Genomic DNA, 22,859 nt, shown 5'->3' on the forward strand with positions numbered 1-22,859 from the left:
CAACATATTAAAATCAGGTTTAAAGTGGGTTTAGAGTAAATTAGGACAATTTGGAATAAAAAGGAGGGCATTGCATGAAGTTGGAGGCGGCAATGCGGAAAAACCCGACCTGACCCGACCCGAGAAATTATCTCGGGTAGGGCCGGGTTTAAGAATCACGGGTTTTCCCCAAAAAAGCCCGGCCTGGCCTGACCCGAGGTTGTTTCTTGGGTAGCGTAGGGTTCTAGAAAACCCGACCCGAGTTGCAACCCTAAGTCAAATACACTAGAGTGGGCTGTCCATTAGAAGAGGGGGCGGGGGGCCTCGAATTTACCATTTTCCCTTGGTTAAATGCCCATCGACTAGGGTTTTGGGGAGAGGATTCTCGATCAAAACAGAGAGAGAGAGGGAAGGGTTAGCTTTCTTCTCCGGTGAATCTGCCGGATATCCGACCCGTATCCGCCTCCGATTTTCTTCTTTTCTTCTTCTCCCCCACACCCACATCTCCCAACCACCGGCCAACCCATCAAACCCATCTCAACCATCATCAAACCCCATTCCCATTTCTCTCCATTCTCCACCTCCAAGAAACCCATCAGAACCCGGCCAGCCACCATTCCGGCCGGATTCATCCATCTGCACCACCAGCACTACCTCTGCAATCCGACCAAACCCCCATCTCCTCCGAATCCACTTCACCCCCACCATCACCAACAAGACCACTACCTCCTCCCTCTTATCTTCATCTCCTTCCACCTTCACCTTCTCTTCACTGCCCTAACCCATTTCCTTAAACCCAAATCAGATCCGACCACCCCTACTCCCATTTTTGCCACCATTGCAGCCCCACTTCGCCTCATCACCACCCATCTCCTATTCTCTGCTCAACCCATTCCAAGACCCACTTCATTTTTGTCAAACCCATCTAGATTCCCCACAGCCAAACCCTCTTCTACCCTATTTCCCCTTCCCAGCCACTATTATAACCCATCTCCATTTCCATCATTTTCACAAGTTCAAACCCTAGATCCGAATCGCCTTCATCTTCTCCGGCGGAAATTTTGTCGGAATCCGCCGGTCTGGTACCGAAGAGCTCTGATTCAATCAATTGTCAGTGGCAATTCGAAGCAGAGCCCTTCATCAGAGAGCTTGGAGCAAAAGTTCAAGGTGTAAAGTTTAATCTATTACATAGGGAACCTCAGGTAATTTGCTCTTCCTCTCTTTAAATTCATGTTTAGCGAATGCCCATGGCTTGTGGTTGATCTTTGCCGCGGAAATTTGTGCGAAATTGATTGATGGGTAAATATTCACCGAATTGTGCTCATTGTTTTGTCTTTGTGATCATGGGTTGGAACTACTTGGTTCAACTTAGCACTAATTGTTTTGACACTGGTATGAGCATGATTTCCCTTCAGCACAAGATAACTCTTCTAACCCTTGTATGGCTGAAATTTTGCATAGATATCTACTCTATTTTTCTGGTATTGTAGCAGTAATTCATGAATTTGGTGCTAATTTGGCTCTTGAATGTGAGATGCAATTTTTGTTATTTTTTTTATTTTTATGATGAATGGATGGTGGAGGGATGTATGCTTGATTGACGTCGGAAATCATATTATTACTCTACTCCATGTCGTTAGTATGAGTACCATCTGATTTCACTGGAGACCCCATGTCGTGGGTTTGATTATTTGAATCATCTAATTTCTCTTTTTTTGCCCCATGTCACGGGTATGAATTCATGCATCTTTTTAATTATCTTTTTCACATCTTGTAGTCTGCGCCAAATTCGTTTTTTTTAAGAATCCATGGATTACAAAAGAGCATGTTTAAGTTGTTAAAAGGAAAGATTTCTAAATGATAAAAACAACAATCTTAGAGGAAATTTAGAGCGTGTTCTGCTGCAGTTGCTGATGAAATTTTAAATGCATGTTCTTTTGTCTTTACTAAAGAGATTTAAATCATGTTTCATTGCATTTATTGAAGAAATTTCAAAGCATATTCTGTTACATAATTGAGGAATGTTTAGAGCATGTTCTGTTACATTTTTTTAGGAAATCTGGAGTATATTATGTTGTATTGACTTATGAAATTCAGAGTATGTTGTGTTTTGGGTTGTTATTGTTATTCCATTGAGATTACTCTTAACCTCTAGTGACTTAAGAATTGGGACAAAGGCGGATGAGTTTTATCTGGGTTCTGACGTATGGATTATTTTTGATAGCTGAAGGTTGTTTCGTTTTGTGAATGAGATAACAAGCGGTTAGGTTAGGATGCCATAGCTGTTTTTCCCTTTGATGACCATTTGATTGCATAGAGGAATATGATTGGATTGGATAGCGGTGGAATTCCAGTAATCCTTTATTGCCTTCACCACAAGACCTTTTCTTTAGCCTCAGCTTCCATTGACTCTGGCAAGGATCTTGCTGGAATTTGATCATCACCATCATCATTTTGGTTACCCCCAAATCAGTTCCCCTAAGCTTCTAATTCTCACTCTTATCAACTAGTTTGTGCAATCTAAAGTCATACATTCCATCAAGCTTCTCCTTTTCTTTGAGGCTTTGCATTGTGTGTGGGATAGTATCTAAATGACAATGGTTGCTAGGATGATTAGTGTTAGATGAGCCGAATTTTCTCATCCACTAAGAAAAGTGATGCTTCTGCCACCATTTCTCTTTGTGTTTTAGCGTGGCCTAGATCATTTCTACTGGGTTAGACATGTCCCATCACTTTAATTATGTTCTTTAAGCCTTGGTGGTTGCTCAATGTACCCATATCAGTTTTAATGCTTTGAGGTTTACGAAGCTTAATTCAATTTTCTTTAGCTCCTCACTGGGTTCATACTAGGTAACTCACTAGTTTTGGTCTATTAAAATCCCTCCTTGGATTCTTAGCTTTGTTCGTACCTCGTCTTCAATTTCAGTTTTATACCATCTTGTACTTACAGATCTCTATTAAAGAATTCATTTTAAAAGAAAGCCTTTTTGGATGCGGCTTGTCTCTTCTCATTCAAGTGTCTTGTGAGAATAGTCATGGCCTATTCATTACTGTCGCAATGTATGATCAAGAAGTTATATTGCTTCAGTCCTTTTTGTGCTTCAAGTTTAAAGAATTCATCACCTATTTCATGGTAATGTGCGGACCATTGGTTCTAGTGCTGTTGTCACAAGATGCCCGCACATTATTGCTTTGTTTGGTCATGTCCCGGTGATTGTTTGAATTTAATCATTTTTCTTTCACTCGAATGGCATGCTTGAGCCGTGGTCATATTCTGTGTCATTTGGTGTGTCATTTGAATACGGAAATGTGGGTTGGATTAAGATGATTGTACAGATAGAGCAAAGAGAGCAAAGAGATAAGCAAAATGAGAGTTCAGTTTCATTTTAGACTTCACTGGAGCTCAAATTGATCATATTTTCATGTTCAGTGCCATCATCTCCTTGTTGATTTATTCACTTTTCATGTAATTGCTCTCCTTGTTTTCAATTCATGATTAGCATGCTATTAGTGAGGACATCAGCTGCTGTTTGGTGATATTGGTATTACTCCCTTTTGATGTTCATAAAGACCCACCTTGTCTCTTCAATTTCAATAAAGGTCCCTTGCTTGTGGAGTTTTCCTTTTGGGAGCCTTCGTAGTCTTTGGATGATACTAATGATAAGGGGTTAGGAGATCAGATGTGATTTTTTTTCTTCTTATATATATGTCTATTTTGATTGTTGAGATGCCTATGAAGGATGCAGGCATGGAGTTTGGACCTTCCATTAGAGTTTGTTTCATTGAAAGTGTTGGATGTGTATGTGAGTCACGCAAGTTAAGAATTGGGTTTCCTTTAGGCCCTTGGTTATTAGGATTGGTAATCTTTGGCATATCAGTTGGAGATTGGAGTAATAGGGTCAGTGTATTTATTAAAGCATCACTTTAAGATTGGTCTTTTTAATATAGACATTCAGGTGATGAATGTTGCAAGCTGGCGGGGTTCATTCTTTAGTGGTAGTATTGTTTCGATCTCAAGGTCCCTTATATATTCATTTGAGTGATACGGACCTTAGTCTAAGTGTTTGCTTTCATTTCTCATGGTTATTGACTCTGTGTATGTTCATTTGAGCAGTGAAGGGAAGAGTTTTAGTCTTTGCAATAAGTTCCTGCTCCTTTTTAGAAAGGATAGTCGGAGTTTAGTTTTGATCTTGGTATGCTTGAGTGAAGGCAAAAAGGGGCGATGAAGGCGCTAGCCCAAGCCCATCATCTTTAGGGGACTTGCTCAGTCCAGGTAGCTCTCCCCTCCTTTGTATAGTAGATTTGTCTTGTCTTTTAGAGACCTTTAGACGTTAGGTCCCCTCATTGCAAGGGCGATGATAGGGATACTTTGAGCCCTCCTTTGTATATAGGAGACTTGCCCAGTCTCATTAGAACCCTTGTTTACGCCGTTTGTGTCTCGGAGACAAGCCTTGTCTCATATAGAGAGTTTCCCCTTTAGGAGGCTTACCTAGCCTCGTGTTAGAGTGACCTCCTCTTTTAGAGCGAGTCTTTGACTTGGTAGTGTTATTAGAGAGTCTCTGACTCATTTGTACTCCCTCCCTAGTGTTATTAGTTAGGAGTTTTTTTTTATTAGAGACTAACTCAGTCTTATTAGAGCTTTGCTCGTTTGAGATCTTAGATTCGTTTGAGATCTTAGATTCGTTTTCTCTTTTCTTGGGGCATTTGTTTACTTGCTTGTGGTTTATTCGTGTGTCTTTGACACAGTTGCTTAGTCGGGGTTTCCCCTTTAGATTTAGGGCTTTGCCCTAGTTTGTGGTGTTACTTGCTGTTCCCTTTAAGAATGAAAGCATTTAAAGGTCCAAAACTTTGAAAAGGCTTTAAATTTCGAAAAACATTAGAAATTTGAAATTCAAAAACATTTAAAAATCCAAAAACATCAAAAACATTTGAAAACATCAAATGCCTTTAAATCATTTGGAGTATTAGGTCTTAGCGTATTAGGAAAGTTCGTTTCGAACTACGTTGGCTTGATCCTCTTCCACGAGGTACGTAGTGCAGCTTGGGATTTTCATCCCAAGTCCAGCCAAACTTTGTAAATAAATGCTTTAACCCCTTTTCTTCAAAACCTTATTTTCAACACGATCTTCCTCTAGAGTTAGGAGTTTGTCCTAGATAGAGAGTTTTAGAGTTAGGAGTTTGTCTTTGATTTGTTGTGTGCTTGTTTGTGTTTGTTTTAGAGTTATGGGTTTGTCCTAGAGTTATAGGAGCGCCTCCGTCCGGTCAGTGGGCGATTCACATCGCCGACTGATTACTAGAATAGGATGCGTTAGTCAAGCCTTTGTTTTCCTTAGGAAATACAGCCTAGTTACACATAGGTTGTAGGAACCACCTGCATTAGCTTAGGGCTAACCTGAATTTAGTTAGGGCATATAGGGTGTCCTAAAATCTACAATTCATTGGAATTTAAATAATCGTACAAGAAGCTTTAAGAACTAGTCCGGTCTTTTAGATCGAGTCTAAGATAGAGGTCTAGGTGTCGTAGGCATCATAGTTTATAATAGGTGCGAAAAACTACGATGCCTTGATTCTCGTGGAGGCAGGCTTCTTTTGATGAACATCAGACCATCCAAGGACTCGGGCTAAATCATTTAGAGTCTTAGGATTTGTTGTGTTGTTTTTTTTTTGAATGGTATTTGTTGTGTTGTTATATTATATATTTTGTTGTGTTTTCTTACTTTCTTGTGCAGACCTATACCTTTAGTTGTAGCATGTATGTGTTTGTTCACCAGAACTTAGACACCAGTTAGGCATGTCACTCATAACCTAGTTGTCATTAGGTGACACATCTTTTATTTTATTTTGTGTGTGCTTATTATTTTATCCCCTGGTCATGCATAATTAGGTAGACGTCTTCCCGGGGATATTTTGTTCCCATTTCACATGATTTTGCCTAAAATTCTTTGGAGTTAATGAAAATGGCATAAGAGACCAAGTGCTTGCACTCGGTCGAATTGGGGGTGCTCTTCGGACCTTCTCCATTCGTAATAAGGCACGAGCCCATATATATATTTCTGGTTATCCATTGCACAGAGGATTTGATTTTGGGGTTACATGGCCTATCCATGGATGACGACTCTGAGTTATTTTAGGTGCGTCTTGGTTTCAAGCCTTGGCTCCGGATCAAGAGGAATATCTTTCTTTTTATATCGCCACTCGTGCTATGCTATGAGGGTGACACTGTTTCGAGAGTTCCTTGGCAGAGCTCTCCTTCATGTGGAGATCTAGAGGATGTAGGGACTTGTTTCCTCATCGTCCTTGGATTGGGGTCCACAATGGGGGACCGTATTTTCAAGGTTGTTTCAACGACGTTTAAAATAGACACCCGGGAATTCAATACCGAGGCAAAGCTCATAGAGTATGGTTTGTTCCAACGGATGCCCCCCGGTGAGGAGGTCGATGAGGAAATCGGGGCTGTTTCCAGCGGTAATTCCTGTTTCCTTGCATCTGTTTGGTCGGTTGTACTTATATCAAAGGAGGTTGTTAATCGTTTTATTCCTTTGTGCAGTAATGTCTTCCCGGCAGGTTGAGGCCTCCAAGAAAGATGAAATTCCTAAGAAGACCGGAGTTCCCGAAAAAGATATGGCCCCTGAGAAGTACAAAGCTCCTAAGAAGCCCGAGGTTCCCTCGCAACTGACTCCCATTATATCGGTAGCGGCGTTGGAAAGGGCCCGAAAGGCTAAATTTGGAACCGGCGCTGCCCCCGTTGTTCGCCCCCCAAAGTTCCTTCCAAGTAAATCCAAAGAATCGAATGAGGACACTCATTCGGGGTTGCGTAAGAGGCAGCGAGATGCCCCAATTACTTCTCCGACGGAAAGTGTTTCGGATGCCCCTTCTGTTTTTTCCGTTGATGGGTGTCGGAGGACACAACTTCTTTTTCACCGTGTGGAAATAGCAGAGTAGGAGGCCAAAGTCCAGGGTGAGCCATTCAGCCCTTCTTGGAAGGTCGGAGACAAGGATTCCGCCATTCATAACCAGAGGGTTGGGGTGGAAATGTGCCTAAGTAGTTTGCTTCCAAGTGATAGGGAAGAATTACGGAAGCTGAGTTCTGGGACTTTGAGCCGTTCCTTACTTCATCAGCAGAAGAAAGTAAGCACTGTTGGGCCCTTTCTTTTTCCTTTATTCTTTATACCACATGAACTTATACATTGGTATCCTTTGTCAGACAAATGTTCTCAGTGCTATGGCTTCCAATCGTATCATGAACACTTTGGCCGACAATTTAAAGCTCAAGGATGTGATTGGTACTCTAGAGGGGAAGAACCGCTCTTTGGAGAACCTAGTGTCTGAGCTAGAGAAGAAGGAGAAAGCCGACGAGGAGATCATAAGCTCTTTACGTAAAGATCTAGAGGGTGCTGAGAAGAGGTTTAAGGAGTCTGAGGAGGTTCTTAACGAGCTGACTGAAGATTAGGCGGTGGTCGAGGCTCAGGCGCTGGCCAAGTTTAAAGAGAGTGAGGAATACAGTTTCGAATTGGCATTCCATGCCGTAGACTTTGAAGTGGAGGGATTTGCCGACTGTAGGGGGCAAGTTCTCGAAATTATGTCGGATTGCCCCGTGAACTGGTTCTCTGCTCCTAAGACTAATGCTGTTGCCACCGATCCTCTGCCCGTGACCGATTTAGACTCTTAGGTCTTTCTTTTGTTAATTTCATAAGTTCTTTTTAGGATGCTCTTGAAGTGCAAAAAACTTATTTACTTTTTGGTCTGTAATATTTGCCTCCACGGTGGGGTGCATACTTTGTTGGGCCGTGCCTTCGTCAGCGCTGTTGATCTGGTACTTACAAGTACCTTTTTTATTTAAGTAAATAGTATTCACGAGTTTTATCCCTCACCTCTATGGGGGGAATGGGATTTGTGCTTTTTAATTTTATGAACATTTTGCCTTTCCTCTGTGAGGGGCGGAGTTTTCTTTTATATTACACTCGTTATTTCCTCTCTCGTTCTTATTTAAAAATAAAAAGGGGGAACCAAGGTTAAAGGATGGGTCGGATGTTCGGTCATGTGCCCTTTAGGAGGAATGGGTTGGACGTTCGGTCATGTTCCCTTTGTGAGGAATGGGTCGGACGTTCGGTCCTATTCCATTTTTCTCATAATAATTAGGGATACGCTCTATCGTTCCTTTGTAAAGGCAACAATTTACGGGTATCCCCTTTGTGCTTTGTACGTCGATCGTCTTTCTTCGATTCATCAATTCGAAGTCGACTGACCCGCCCTTCCTTATGAGGAGGGAACTCATTATCCAATGATATTTTTCGTGGTATCCGGGATGATCAACCTTGGTCGCACTCACATATCATCTGGTTGATCCGAGGATCTGGGCATCGAGTCCTCCTGTCTTTGGGTCAGACGAGTGCCTCCCTCTACTCGATCGGCTTGATTGCTTGGGCGGTGGGTGTTAACCTTATGAGGTTAGCCATGTTATTATTTTTAAATTTTTCCAAATTTTAAACATAGGCATATATAAGCTTCATCTCCTCTTGTTTTAAGGGGTCGAATGAGCATTTACCTTGTTCAACCAGTTTACCTACTCAATCGGTGGGGACTGAAATTGTTTAATGTTTTTCAAACATGCATAGAAACATATTTCACACATAGAAACATAATAGGAACACTTTTGAAACAAACTTAAACTTTATTTCATTGAGCTAAATTCCTTATTACATTCTTAAAAGAATTGTCTCTGCTTATTCCTGCATTTGAAAAGAAAAACGAAATGAAAATAGCAAAAGTAAGCAAAGAAAAACCAACTAAACTTACTGATAGAATTTCCTTAGATTCTGAATGTGCCATGTCCTGGGGATCGGTGTTCCATCTAGATTTTCTAATTGGTAAGCTCCGGGGCGTAGGATCCTTATAACTCTATAAGGCCCCTTCCATGAGGGGGCAAGTTTTCCGGCATTCCTTGGGTCTGAAATCTCTGTCCGTCGAAGTACCAGATCTCCTTCCTTGAGAGCTCTTTCTTTCATCCGATGGTTATAGTATCGAGCGACCCTTTGCTGGTATGCGGCGACCCTGATCTGAGCTTTCTCCCTGGTTTCTTCTACAAGGTCCAAGCTGCTTCACATGAGTTCATCATTTAGTCATTCATTGTAGCTTTCAACCCTTGGAGAAGGGATGGTTATCTCGACTGAGATAATTGCCTCGTCACCGAATGCTAGGTTGAATGGGGATTCCCCCGTTGCGGTGCGTGGAGTAGTTCGGTAGGCCCATAGGACATTCGGTAACTCTGATGCTCGAGTGTTTTTGGCATCTTCGACTCTCTTTTTGAACTTTGGAGGAGAATCCGATTGGTGACCTCAACTTGTCCGTTTGCCTCGGGGTGTCCCACCAAGGTGAACCTCTGTTCGATCTTGAGCCTTCCGCAGAAATCCCTGAATTGTTCGCTAGCGAATTGGAGCCCATTGTCAGTAACCCACACCATTGGTATTCCATACCTGCATACGATGCCGTGGTACAAAAAGGTTTTTGTTGCCTTAGAGGTGGCCTTCTTTACCGCCTTGGCCTCTACCCATTTGGTAAAATAGTCTATTGCGATGTATAGCATTCTGTGTCCACCAACTGATGGTGGGAAGGGGCCTAATAGATCCAATCTCCACATCTCAAAGGGGATTGGGCTATAAATGGCAGAGAATTGGGTTGCCGGTTGGCGTGGTATCGATGAAATTTTTTGGCACTGTTCATACTTCTTGACGTAGTTCTGGGCGTCTTCTAGTATGGTCGGCCAAAAGAATCGTCGGCGAAGGATCTTGTGAGCCAACACCTTGCCCCCGAGTGATCCCTGCATCTGCCTTCGTGTACTTCAGCTATTGCTCGGTCGGCGTCTGTGGGACGGAGACACTTTAGTAGTAGCTAAGAGAATGATCGCTTATAAAGTACTTTGCCTTTTAGGATATAAAGGGCAGATTTGGCAGTAATTTTCCTTGCTTCCTTTCAGTTCTCAGTCAAGGTACCGTCTTTGAGGTACTGCACTATGGGGTCCATCCAGCTGGGTTCGTGATCAGTATGTGTGACTTCATCTCTCTCTCTCTCTCTATGCTGGGACGGGAGAGTACCTCAGTATATACATTTCCCCAGCTAGTGGTTTCAGAGGAGGCCATTTTCGATAGAGCATTGGCTCTTGCATTGAGGGTTCTCGAAATTTGCACAATTTCGAAATCTTTAAAAAGGGAGATTTTTTCTCTTACCTTTTCCAAATACTAGAGCATTCTTCGGTCTTTTGCTTCATAAAGTCCATTAATGTGTCCAACGATGAGTTGAGAGTCAGTATGGGCTTTCTATATGTCGGCTTCCAGTTCAAGGGCTAACGATAATCTGGCAAGGAGTGCTTCATACTCGGCTTCATTGTTAGAAGCGTCGAAGTCGAGTTTTAAGGCGTACTTCATTAGAAATTTATCGGGTCCAGCCAAGACTAGTCCTGCCCCGCTTCCGCCTGAATTGGCTGATCCATCAACAAACAACATCAATGGATATTGTTTTTCTTGTTGTTCATCTTTTATCTCATCCTGCCCCCCCGGGTCTTCGGTCGGAGCCGTGCATTCTACCACAAAGTTAGCGAGTACTTGTGACTTAATGGCGGGGCGGGGTCGCACCTGTATATTGAATTCGTCCAGTTTTACTGCCCAGTTTATTAATCGGCGTGAGGTATCAGGCTTTTAGAGTTTTTTTCGCAACGGTTGGTCGGTAAGAAAAATTATCGTGTGGGCTTGAAAGTAAGGGCGTAGTTTTCTGGCAGCGACCACCACCATGAATGCGAACTTCTCAATGTTCTGATACCTTGTTTCGGCATCGTGCAGGACTCGACCGACATAATATATAGGGTGTTCCGTCCGTTGTTCTTGCTAGACAAGTACAACGCTAACAGCCAAGGGACTGACGGCAAGATACTGGTACAACTCTTTATCAGGTAATGGTTTCATCAGTACCGGGGGAGATTGGACATATTGTTTAAGTCTTTCGAACGTTTCTTGGCATTCGTTTGTCCATTGAAAATCTTTCATGTTTCTCAGTATCTTGAAGAACGGGAGACATTTCTCGGCAGATTTAGGCATGAATCGGCTCAGGGCCGCTATCCTTCCAGCGTGTCGTTGTACCTCGTTCACTGTTCGTGGAGGTGTCATATCGACGATGGCTTGTATCTTCTTAGGATTAGCCTCTATGCCTCGTTGACTTACCATGAATCCGAGGAGCTTGCTGGAGGTTACCCCAAAGGCGCATTTTGAGGGGTTGAGCTTCATCTGATATTTCCATAATACCGTGAAAGCTTCCTGAAGGTCGGTAACATGTTCGGTGGTTTTTAAGCTTTTAACAAGCATATCATCTACGTATACCTCCATTTTCCGACCAATCTCTGAGGCAAAGATTTTATTCACCAACCGTTGATACGTTGCTCCCGCATTCTTAAGGCCAAATGGCATGACCTTGTAACAAAATAGTCCTTGCTCTGTGACAAATGACGTTTTGGCAATATCGGGGGGAGTACATGCGTATCTGGTTATATCCATAAAAAGCATCCATGATGCTGAGCATCTTGTGGCCAGATGTAGCGTCTATCAGTATATCGATTCGGGGGAGGGGGTAGTGGTCCTTTGGACAGGCCTTATTAAGGTCAGCAAAGTACACACATATCCGCCACTTCCCGCTCACCTTTTTTACCATGACTACGTTGGCAAGCCATTTTGGATATGTATTTCTCAGATGAACTCAGCTTGCAAGAGCTTATCGACCTCTTCTTTTATAGCTTTCTGTCGCTCAGGGGCGAAATTCCGCTTTTTCTGTTTGACCGGCTTATAAGAAGGGTCGACGCTAAGACGATGGATGGAAATGTCCATCGGAATGCCTGGCATATCTAAAGCAGACCATGCAAAAACATCCACATTAGTTTTCAAAAAATTAAGCAGGTTGGTGCGGGTCTTACCAGTGAGGAGTGAGCCGATTTGGACCGTTCGTTCGTCATCCTCGCCAAATAATGGCACTTGAGTCAGTTCTTCTACTGGTTCTCCACGTGTCAGGTAGTTATATGAGCGTGGGTCGGTACCGGCTATTTGGAGGCAATCCTTTGCCTTTTTTACCACTTTGGTATAATCAGCATAACAGTTTCTGGCTCTTTCCTAGTCTCCTTTTACCTCTCTGGCTCCTGCTTTCATCGAGAATTTGATTTTGAGGTGGGGTGTAGAGACAACCGCTTCAAGCTTATTCAGAGATGGGCGCCCTATGACAGCATTATAGGTGGAGGGGACTTTGACCACCATGAAAGTTTGCATAATAGTTTTGTGGCAGGGTTCGGTACCGAACGTTACAGGGAGGTCTATCATGCCCTCGATACAGAAATTCCGTAAATCGAGCATTCAATTGGTACAAGTCGGTCCATCCCAAGGTGCATCTCCTTAAAAGCATCATAATGTAAAATATTGACAGAGCTACCAGTGTTTATCAGCACTTTACTTACGTTAAAATTGGCGATAATAATACGAACGACGTTCGCATCATCATGGGGGAGGTGAACTTTGTCGTAGTCTTTTTCAGAAAAGACTATTTGGTCCTTGTTATCGGTCGACTCCGATCGTAACTTCTTTGCTGAGGCCTCCACCGCATGTATTTGGGCAGCATAATCCTTTTGCCCAGAAATCGTCGGTCCTCCCGAGGCTAAACCTCCAGCAATTACATCGATGCTCCCTGCAATCCTGAGTGGGGCATCGATCCTTCGGTCTGGGGAATGCCAAACTTCGGAGACTTGTCTGGTTTGGTCAGCTCCAGTGGTCGGTTGGGTCGGGTTAGAGGGGCCGGGCGTTTTTTGAACCTTAGATTTCTGGGAAGATCCGGTATTCCTCGGGTTCAGCAAGTATTTATCGACGCGCCTAAGCTCTACCAACCTTTCGATCTCATTTTTTAGATTATAATAGTCGTCTGTCGTATGGCCATGGTCGCCGTGATAATGGCAATATTTGCTAGTGTTACGCTTTTGACCAGTACCTTTCATCTTTTTGGCCATTGGAGATCTTCCTTTCCTCGGATTTCATAAAGGATGTTAGCAACAGATATGTTCAAATGAGGGTAATTGTACCTTTCAAACGGTTGCGAGGGAGATCGGTTGTTGGATTGTGAGTGTCGATTGTCGGATCGAGGGGGTTTAGCCTGACTGTTATTCGACCGAGTCTTCTCCTTTCGCTTCTCCGGAGCTTTGGCAAGTTCTAACTCTTTTTCCATGGCGAAAGATTCTTCGTTGTTGACGTATTTGTCTGCTACTGCCGTTAACTCCTGGAGGTCTCTGGGAGGGTCAATATTCAGGGCTACCTTAAAGTTCCTATCGTGGATGGCTGATTTCATTGCTGCTCTAACCATCTCATGATTAGGGTCTTTGATTTGGGATAGCTTAGCCCTAAACCGCCCTATGAAGGACCGTAAAGTTTCCTCCTTCCCTTGTCGGAGAGCGAGGAGTGCGTCGGCGGGTTTCTTCTGTGGTCGGCTATTGGCGAAATATGTAACGAACTCTTGACCTAATTCTCGGAACGAGGATATGGAATTAGGTTTAAGGTGGCTGTACCAACTATTCGCCCCTCTTTTCAGATATGAAGAGAAAGTGCAACACATGACTGTGTTGTTGGCACCTTTGAATTCCATCGCTCTCCGATATGCTTGTAGGTATTCCAATGGATCCGACGTACCATCGTAGAGGTCAAGCCTCGGTAGGTCAAAATTTGGTATTAATTGAGCCTGTGTTATGGCCTCTACGAATGGCAATTGTATCTTGTTTTCCCACTCAACCAGAAGATCCGGTTCGTAAGGTTTTTTAATATGATGTTGCATCTCTTTGACTTGTCGCTGAAGCTCGGCGAAGAGCCTCGAGTCAGAGGCGATAACTCCGTCTTGCGGATTTTGGTGTGGGTTTCCTTGCCCCTGATCCGGGTTTCCCACGCTATTAGTCCTTTGGGGGACGTTGTTATTCTGGGCTGGAGTAGGCCTAAAGGTCAATTTCGGTGCCCATTTGTCATTGGCTTCTCCGTCCCCATGATTCGGCCTGGGGCTGGTGATTGATGCCAAGGGTCGATGATTGGCCGGCCTTTTACTGCGAGGGTTTCTACTTTCGGGTGACTCATCGTGTTCTTCTTCTTAAGGTGAATCCCTCACCTCCGCGATTAATGGGGGAACACTGACATTTTGAACCACCGATGGAGGGGGTGTCAAGTGTTTTAATATTTCCTGAAGAGTGATAGAAACGTTCCCAACTTGTGATGCAAGTTGGTTGAACATAGTCATGGTGTGTGGAGTTGTATCTTCGTTGGTAGGCGCCACCTCCGGAATAGAACTTTCGGGGATTGTGGCCTGTGTTTGACTCCTGGGCATTACTCCTTCGCCTTGTGGGTTGGCAGTGACAGATTTTGAGGCTTTTGATGTCGAATTTGTCATGGTGGTCCCACGGATGGCGCCAATCTGATGATGCCGAAATCTGCTTGATTCGATCTAGCAGTGATAGAGTTGATCCTGTAAGCAACTTGCACTCACAAGATATATGTTAATTGGCACATAATTATAATTTCGGATGTTACTTCACTACTCAAGTTAGAAATCGGTATCACAAGTAATTTGAAAGGAAAGAGATAAAGTTCAGAAGTGTTACCAACGAGGGTGAAGGGGAGAGGATGTGACTGAACTTAGTCTTCCCAAGTTGCCTACGTACCCCTTTATTGAGGATCAAGACGTAGTTCCCTTTTGAGTGTGAAGGTCTCCTTTTATAGAGAATAAAGTCCACAATGATAAGAAACCTACTCTTCTAGGAGTCAGGTCGATTTCCTAGGGAGATAGGATTATATCTATTTTTTTATAGATATCCTAATTCCATAAACCAGTAAGTTACTGCTAATAGAATTCCTTTAGAGGGGAAGTCACCACCTCATGAACATTGCCTCTTTGAGGGACGGTTTCCCAACTAGGGACGTTGCTATTCTCAAGGAGAGGATAATACTTCGTTATCTTTCCTTCTAAAACCCCTAGGTCGGTTTTTAATTATTCGGAAGTGACACGTGTCGCCCATCAACGGTTTGCACCGATTTTTCCCCTAACAGACCCTAGCAATCCCTTTAACGTTATTCGTTAAGTCTCAAGTTTTAAAAGAAATAAAAACGTTAAAGGGGGTGAATTTATCCTCAAGTTGTCCTCACTATCGGACTATCCTCTAAAATCTCACTCTCACCTGCCCTACTCTCACCAGCCATCTCTGCTCCCATCTCACACTGGTTTAACTCGGATTCCATGAAATTTATTTACATGGTTGCCAAACCTGCCCTTAATGTTAATTAACGTATGTTTGGTAACCATAGAAAATTATTCCATGAGGAGTTGACAAAGATGGAGGGGAGAGACTGAGAGTACATGCAGAGAGCATGCGAAATCCCTAAAAAAATATGGAAAAAAATTGGCAGGGGCATTTCATGCTCCCCCCACTCCCATCCTCTCAAGCGCCTCCCTCAGCTCATCTCTCACCGATGGCCTCATTAATATTCCATGGAATATTTTGTTCATAATTCATGAATACGACAATGATAAGGCTAATTGAAGAAGAGTGCAAGAATTGCTAGACAAATCCCATGTCAAGGGGAAACCCTTGTTATACTGTTTTTGTATTTCTCAAAAGATGATTATTACAATTCGTTTCATCCCCTTTTCATTCTTCTCCCAAAACAACAAACCCCTAAAATTGGACACCCAAAGATTTCGTGAGATATCTTCCTAAAACAACCAACTCCTAAAGATACCACTTACTAAATCTTATTAGCAAATGAATCCTAAAAGAAAGAGGAAATAAAATCAAAATGAAATAAAATCAAAATAAAATCGTTTCCCATTTGGAATCATAAGGACACATAACATTCCCTTCCCCTTCAGATGGACCTTGTCCTCAAGGTCTAAATAATGGAAATCGGCGCGAAAGTGACTGCCAATCTTCCCAAGTAGCATCTTCGGCAAACGAGTTCGACCATTGGACCAAGACCTATGTCACTGCCCGATTGTTACGATTAGTAAGCCATCGATCAAGGATTGCAACTAGCTCAAGTTGAAGACGTCCGTCGTCATCGACATCCGGCAATTGAGTATGAGAGACGACATGTTGGCCCACCTTTTTTTTAGGAGGGAAACATGGAATACCGGATGGATACGTGAATTAGAAGTAAAGTCCAAGTGATAAGCGACCTAGCCAATTTTTTTCAACACCTGATGAGGACCAAAATAGCGAGGAGCAAGTTTTAAATCACAACGGAGAGCCACAGTAGATTGCCGATAAGGTTACAGGCGTAGGTACACCCAATCTCCAACTTCAAATTCATGTTCAGTGCGGTGGGAATCTGCAAATTTCTTCATCCGCTCTTGAGCTTGATGCAAATGCTTGCGTAGCAAACGGATAATGGTCTCCCGATTCGCAAGCGTTGATCGACCGCTGCCACACTTGAGTCGCCAGAAACATATGGAACATGTGAAGGTGGTGGTTGTCCATACAGAGCCTCATAAGGGGTCATTTTAGTCGATGAATGATGAGTAGTATTATACCACCATGCAGCCATAGAAAGCCATTTGACGCACTGATTTGGCATATCACTAGTCATGCATCGAAGATAAGTTTCTAAACAACGGTTGACGACCTCCGTCTGGCCATCGGTCTGCGGATGGTAAGAAGAGCTCAACTTTAACGTGGTACCCTGCAATCGAAACAACTTGCTCCAAAATTTACTTGTAAATACCGTGTTGTGATCACTGACAATTGTTGAAGGTGTTCCATGCAACTTGTAGATGTTATCAAAAAAGACCTGAGCCACATCCTTGGCAGTGTATGGGTGTGCAAACGGCATGAAATGGACATATTTGGTAAGACGATCGACAACCACAAGGATAACATCCTTGTCATGGGAGAGGGGTAAACCATCGATAAAATCAAGTGAGATATCTGTCCACACCCGTGTAGGTATCGGCAACGGCTGCAATAACCCAGGGTAAGCAACAGTTTCAGATTTGTGACGTTGACATGTGTCACATTCCGAAATGAATTTCCGCACATCATGCCAGACCCCTTTCCAATAAAATGACCGGTTGATTCTTTTAATGGTCTTGTGCACTCCCGAGTGTCCCCCAATGGGACTATTATGCAACTCCCGCAAAATTTGCTCCTTCAGTTGCGGATCATCTCCAATCACCAATCGTCCCTTATGTAGAAGTTGATCATGCTGCCATGCATAATAAGAATGTGATGTTGAATTTTGCTTTAGCTAGGTTATAATGTGTTGTAAGTTGGGATCGTCCACCCAACTTCTCCTTATGTCATCTAACCATCGTGGAACCAATCCGGTTATGGCCAATAATAGACCTTCTTCGTCATGTAATCTGGAGAGGGCGTCTGCAACTGTGTTCTCCTTCCCACTTATAAACAATCTCATAATCGTATCCCAACAATTTCGTAAGCCATTTCTGTTGTGCTACCGATGTAATCTGTTGTTCTAGGAAATATTTAAGACTGAGATGATCAGTCTTGATCTGGAAATGATGACCAACCAAATAGGGGTGCCACTTACCCACATCATACACAATTGCCAACATCTCGTTTCATAGGTAGAGAGAGGCCCAAATTTTTTGCTGAGAAAGCCTTGCTAAGGAATGCAATGGGCCGTCCTTCTTGCATTAGAACTGCTCCAATTCCTATGCCCGACGCATCACACTCAAGAACAAATATTTTTGAAAAGTTGGGTAATGCGAGAACAAGCGTTGTGATCATGGCTTGCTTCAAGGATTCAAAAGCCCGTTCTGATTCCTCAGTCCACGTAAATGCATCTTTCTTGAGCATCTGAGTAAGTGGGCGACAAATTTTCCCATAATCACGTACAAATCGACAGTAATAACCTGTCAGACCCAAAAACCCACGCAAGCTTTTCAGAGTCTTTGGCTTCAGCCAATTCACCATGCTTTCAATCTTCGATGGGTCGGCTGCCACCCTGCGATTGGAAATCACATGACCCAAATACTCTAATTCTTGCTGACCAAATATGCACTTGGACTGCTTGGCATAGAGTTGATGTTGCCTAAGAAGCATCAAGGTAACACGCAAGTGTTGTAGATGTTCTTCCCAACTTTTGCTATATACCAAAATATCATAAAAAAAAAACTAATACAAACTTGCGTAGATGGGGGCAAAATACCTCATTCATTAGGCTCTGAAATGTTGATGGGGCATTTGTCAAGCCAAATGGAATGACCAGAAACTCATATTGTCATTCATGAGTATGGAAGGCTGTTTTGTGCACATCAGAAGGTCGTACCCGAATTTGATGATATCTAGAGTGTAGATCTAGTTTCGAAAAAAATTGGGCTCCTTGAAATTCATCAAGTAGCTCGTTGATCGCTAGTATGGGAAATTTGTCCTTTATAGTATCACGATTCAAGGCTTGATAATCCACACACATTCTCCATGAGTTATCCTTCTTTTTAAACAACAAAACTGGGGATGAGAAAGGACCAACACTAGGTTGTATGATCCCGGCATCCAGCATATCTCGAACTACCTTTTCAATTTCATTTTTTTGTACAAAGGGGTATCGATAAGGCCGGATATTGGAGGGTTGGGTTCCAGGTTTCAAGGGTATACAATGATCATGCGAACGTTGTGGTGGTAGACCTTGTGGCGCAGCAAAAACATCCGTAAATTCATTTAACATTGTAGCTATCACGGTTGCAAGACAAACCTCCATGTTCTCTGTATGTAAAGAGAACAAATGCGCGACGGCCCCTTGAACATGTTTTTTTCAGAATGGCCTCCATCTGATCACCGTCAACAAGTTTTATTGTCACATCTTTAGCACCCCGTAGAACATGCCTCCTTCCATTGGCCGAGAACTCCATCTTTAATCCCAGATGATAGCCCTAGAGTGGCTAGCCATTGCACTCCCAACACCATATCACACCGCCCCCCCGCCCCCCAAATGGAAGTAGTCGCATATCTGTCTGGAAGGTAGCACCCTGCATAACCCACTGGAAGTTCTGGCACACTGTCATGCTCATGAGTCTCATTCCATCAGCCACCGATACGGAAAGAGGTTTGGTTGGATGCACCTCGCACCCGGTTCGCCTGGCTACTTCTGGATCTAGGAAATTATGGGTACTCCCATAATCTATCAGTATTGCAACTGGACATTTTTTTATGTACCCTTTGATCCGCATGGTACCGTGGGACGTAGAGCCTGCCAAGGCATGTACTGAAATCTCGAGTGCCTCAGCGGTTGGCTCCTCGATTTTCTCTGAATCATCAGGTGGTTCCTCCTCTTCTGCTTCTCATAAGAAAATTTGTTGTCGTTTGCATCTGTGCCCCATAGTATATCGTTCATCACAATCGTAGCATAGCCCCTTTGCCCTCATTTCATCCATTTGCGCCTGTGTGAGTCTTCGTATAAGGGGTAAAACAGATGAAGGGGAGGCTTTGGTGCTAATGTTATCTTGCAGTTTGGAGGAAACCCTTGCCCTTCTCGCAACAGCTTCTATACTCTCCTCCTGCAATTGTGCCAAGCCGGTGGCCTGATCGATTGTTGTGGGTTTGAACATGCGAACCCCCGCCTCGATTTCATCTCTCAGACCACTAACAAAGCAGCTCACAAAGAACACCTCTGGTAGTCCGTGAGTGCGATTAGATAGCTCCTCAAACCTCTCTTGATATGCCTTGATTGACCCTATCTGCCTCAACTTTGTCAATTCCCCCATGGAATCCTCATACTCTTTTTGCCCAAAACAGAGGCATAAGGATTGCACAAACTCCTCCCATCTTACTGATCCTTTAGTCTTCTCATACTAACAGAACCACTCCAGGGCTTTATCATCCAAATGAATAGAGGCTAGTTGTACCTTGTGAGCTTCCTCTATATGATTGAAGTCGAAGAATCTCTCACAACGATATGTCCAACCCTTGGGATCCACACCATTAAAACCAGGAAAATCAATCTTCGCGTACCGGGTATACACGAACCCACTGGAGGCAGTTCAAGATTCGTATGGAGGACGTGAGGAATCAGTGCGTTCGTTGCTCTCTGATGAAGAACCCTTCGTCACCAATTGATCGTATTTTAGGTTCACAGCGGCTACCATTTGCCTAAGTTTTGTCATAGCTTCGGCTTGTTTTTCTCTAAGATCTGTTATAGCCTCGGCTTGTTTTTCTGAACTCTCTTGAAGTAGCCTAATTGATTCCTCGAGGCATCTAGTATCTTGTGCTCTTGTCCCTTCCGCCATTATCACCTCCCTTCAGAGGTTAGGATGGCTGCTCTGATACCAATGATAAGGCTAATTGAAGAAGAGTGCAAGAATTGCTAACCCACGTCAAGGAGGGAAACCCTCATTAAACTGTTTTTGTATTTCTCAAAAGATGATCATTACAATTCATTTCATCCCCTTTTCATTCTTCTCCCAAAACAGCAAACTCCTAAAATTGAACACCCAAAGATTTCGTGAGATATCTTCCTAAAACAACCAACTCCTAAAGATACCACTTACTAAATCTTATTAGCAAATGAATCCTAAAAGAAAGAGGAAATAAAATCAAAATGAAATAAAATCGTTTCCCATTTGGACTCATAAAGAAATGTAACAGACAACACCAAATATTATAGTAAGGTGGGCTTAGTCGCGCCAAATTTACTTGAACTTGGGTGGATTTGAAGAATACACCGTCAGTAAAAACTGGCTGGCTTACGGGATATTTCACTTCCCCTTTGCACTACAATTCTAATTCGGCTCGTCTTATTAGGCAAATCTCATCTGATTTCGATGAAATTTTGCAGGGACCTAGCTGGGACCCTAACCTATCATAGGGTAGACTTTGGGACCCTAATTGACTGAATTGAAGGGTTTTGTATTTACAATGCAGGTGGGCCTTACATCTTATGTGTAACTAAGCTGTATGTCCTAAGAAAAATAATGGACTAACTAAGTGCATCATGGTCTAGCCATCGGCTCGACTAAGTGTCTAACCCACCACGACTCGAGGCCGAGTTCGATCCCAGAGTAGGAATTTCAGAAAAGGTATCCCCACAAGACTTAGGTTAAGTGAGGTAATAAAAGGCTATGTTGGCAATATAAGGGAAGCAATAAATTGCCTGAATCAAATGTATTTGAAAATTGTTAGTCTTTTGGAGGGATAGTCATCTGCTGGACTCAGACTTTTGCTGAGAACAGAATTCATGTAACTTGACAGTTTTTTTAAGGTATTGACTCTTTCCAAAAGGTGAACAACATTCTGCTTAAGTTTTGGAGACTGTGGGAACTAATTCTAGACTCCGTTAGGGAAATGAACTTTCTGAAAATTGACATTTCATTTTTCATCAATTTTCGGTTGGAATTCGTTAAACTTTCTTCAATAAAGGTGTAAAGCTTGTTGAGAGCTTCGATTTGGCATATAATGGCCCAAAATTGGCCAAGAAATGAAGAAGTTATGCCAATTTTAAGATTTCAGTTGAAAATTAGGATTAAAATGGTGAATTCTTGGATGATTTTTGTGAAAATCTTTAGATCTGATGTATTAGGCTTTGGAATTCAAAAATTTATGTGTTAATATGCGTGTGATGTGAATATTTAGTGAAATCCATGATAGATCTTTTTCATTTGTTAAAAGTATCTCTCAGGAAGAATCAGTGTGAAATTAGGGTTCCTGGATACATCAATTTTGGGCCTTTGGTTTTCTTGTTTATAGTGACAATTACGGTTTCTTTGGATTTAAAGTTTTTCAGGATCTTGGTTCTTTTTCTACTGATTGTACAATTGGTGGTCATTATTGTGATTATGTGATGGTTTTTTGTGTTGAAACATTGCCATTATCGGTTGGGGTTTTTGTATGAAGGGATTTTGGTTTCTGCTATCTACTTATCTGTGCCTTTTGTTTTTATGCCTGTGTTGATGGCATGATGAACTTGGCTGTTTTCTTAGATTAGTGCCTTGTTTTGCCATCTTAAGCTGGAAAAGTTTCATGTTTGGAATAGGGTTTTTGTATTTAAGGTCGTTGGCTTCTAGATCTTTTTAGGTGTGGAGAGCTTTATGTTTTTAGGATTGAGGGTTTTAGGGGAATAAGTGAATCATACAAGCCACACAAACAAGAGTCGGGTACTATTTAGGCTACCCGAAAAAGCCATAACAACTATTAGATTCAATGCATATGGGCAATACATAGCTTAGAAACTCCTAAAGCCAGAGAAATGAAGAAGAAGATGAAGAAAGCTGAAATTTGGTTCGAGATTTCTCAAGTCAGAGTATACACAAGTAAAGCCCGAGTCTAAAATTCTAAACTAGGCAGGATCAAGAGGCTCTAGGGGTGGCAATGGCGAGGGGCAGAGCCATCCGTATCCCTGCCCCGGGGAATTGTTTTAATCTCCGCGACTCCGTCCCCGCCTAAATCGGGGAATCTCCGCTTTCGCCGTTTTAATTGCCAGCCCTAAGAGGCTCTACCCAAACCTAACCCAAGTCAAAATAAAGAAACCCACCGGTACCCATCCTAGAGGTGCAACTCGGGTCGGGTTGAGGCCAACCCAAACCCGTTGGAGTTCCAATCCGGTGAGGTTCAACTTGACTCGACCCGAGGAAATCATTTCTTCCAACGCCAACCTGAACCGATACGAGTCCAACCCGAGTTTTTAAGCTTACTAAAAGAAAAAATTAATATAACATGTCGGTTTTGTCGGAGTCCATGTTACCATAGGGAAAACCCTGCTTTCTCAAATACTTTCGTTCTCTCTCGCGCGCGGTTGATTTCGACTCCAACTGACGCCGCTGTCTCCCTTTCTTTCCGGAAAGCCGAACTCCCCATCTCTATCGCCCTCTCTCGCCCTAATTTA

At 42.9% G+C, this 22,859-nt stretch overlaps 2 protein-coding genes across 4 annotated transcripts in view; one reads left to right on the top strand and one right to left on the bottom strand.

Annotated features, from left to right (window-relative positions):
• Positions 1-289: 289 nt before the first annotated feature.
• LOC143887663 (Protein kinase superfamily protein) overlaps positions 290-22,859 on the top strand; it is a 59,392-nt gene continuing 36,822 nt past the window's right edge. For 2 of the 3 annotated variants that reach the window (XM_077391780.1, XM_077391779.1), the window contains exon 1: positions 290-1,181. The gene's annotated coding sequence lies outside the window, so the exon portion shown is untranslated. The remainder of the gene's footprint in view (positions 1,182-22,859) is intronic. The other variant, XM_077391781.1, reaches the window with a different exon arrangement.
• Positions 12,326-12,994, bottom strand: LOC143888584 (uncharacterized). Its single transcript, XM_077393029.1, has one exon. It carries the CDS (start codon positions 12,992-12,994, stop codon positions 12,326-12,328), a length of 669 nt encoding a protein of 222 aa, XP_077249144.1.

Source organism: Tasmannia lanceolata, unplaced genomic scaffold (genome assembly GCF_043159265.1).
Source record: "Tasmannia lanceolata isolate RefF3 unplaced genomic scaffold, GAP_Taslan_0.1 ptg000012l, whole genome shotgun sequence".
Lineage (NCBI taxonomy): Eukaryota > Viridiplantae > Streptophyta > Magnoliopsida > Canellales > Winteraceae > Tasmannia > Tasmannia lanceolata.

Bases quoted from the DNA above. Each gene is read 5' to 3' on its own strand.
- LOC143888584 (XM_077393029.1), bottom strand. From the start codon at position 12,994: ATGAAAGGTACTGGTCAAAAGCGTAACACTAGCAAATATTGCCATTAT.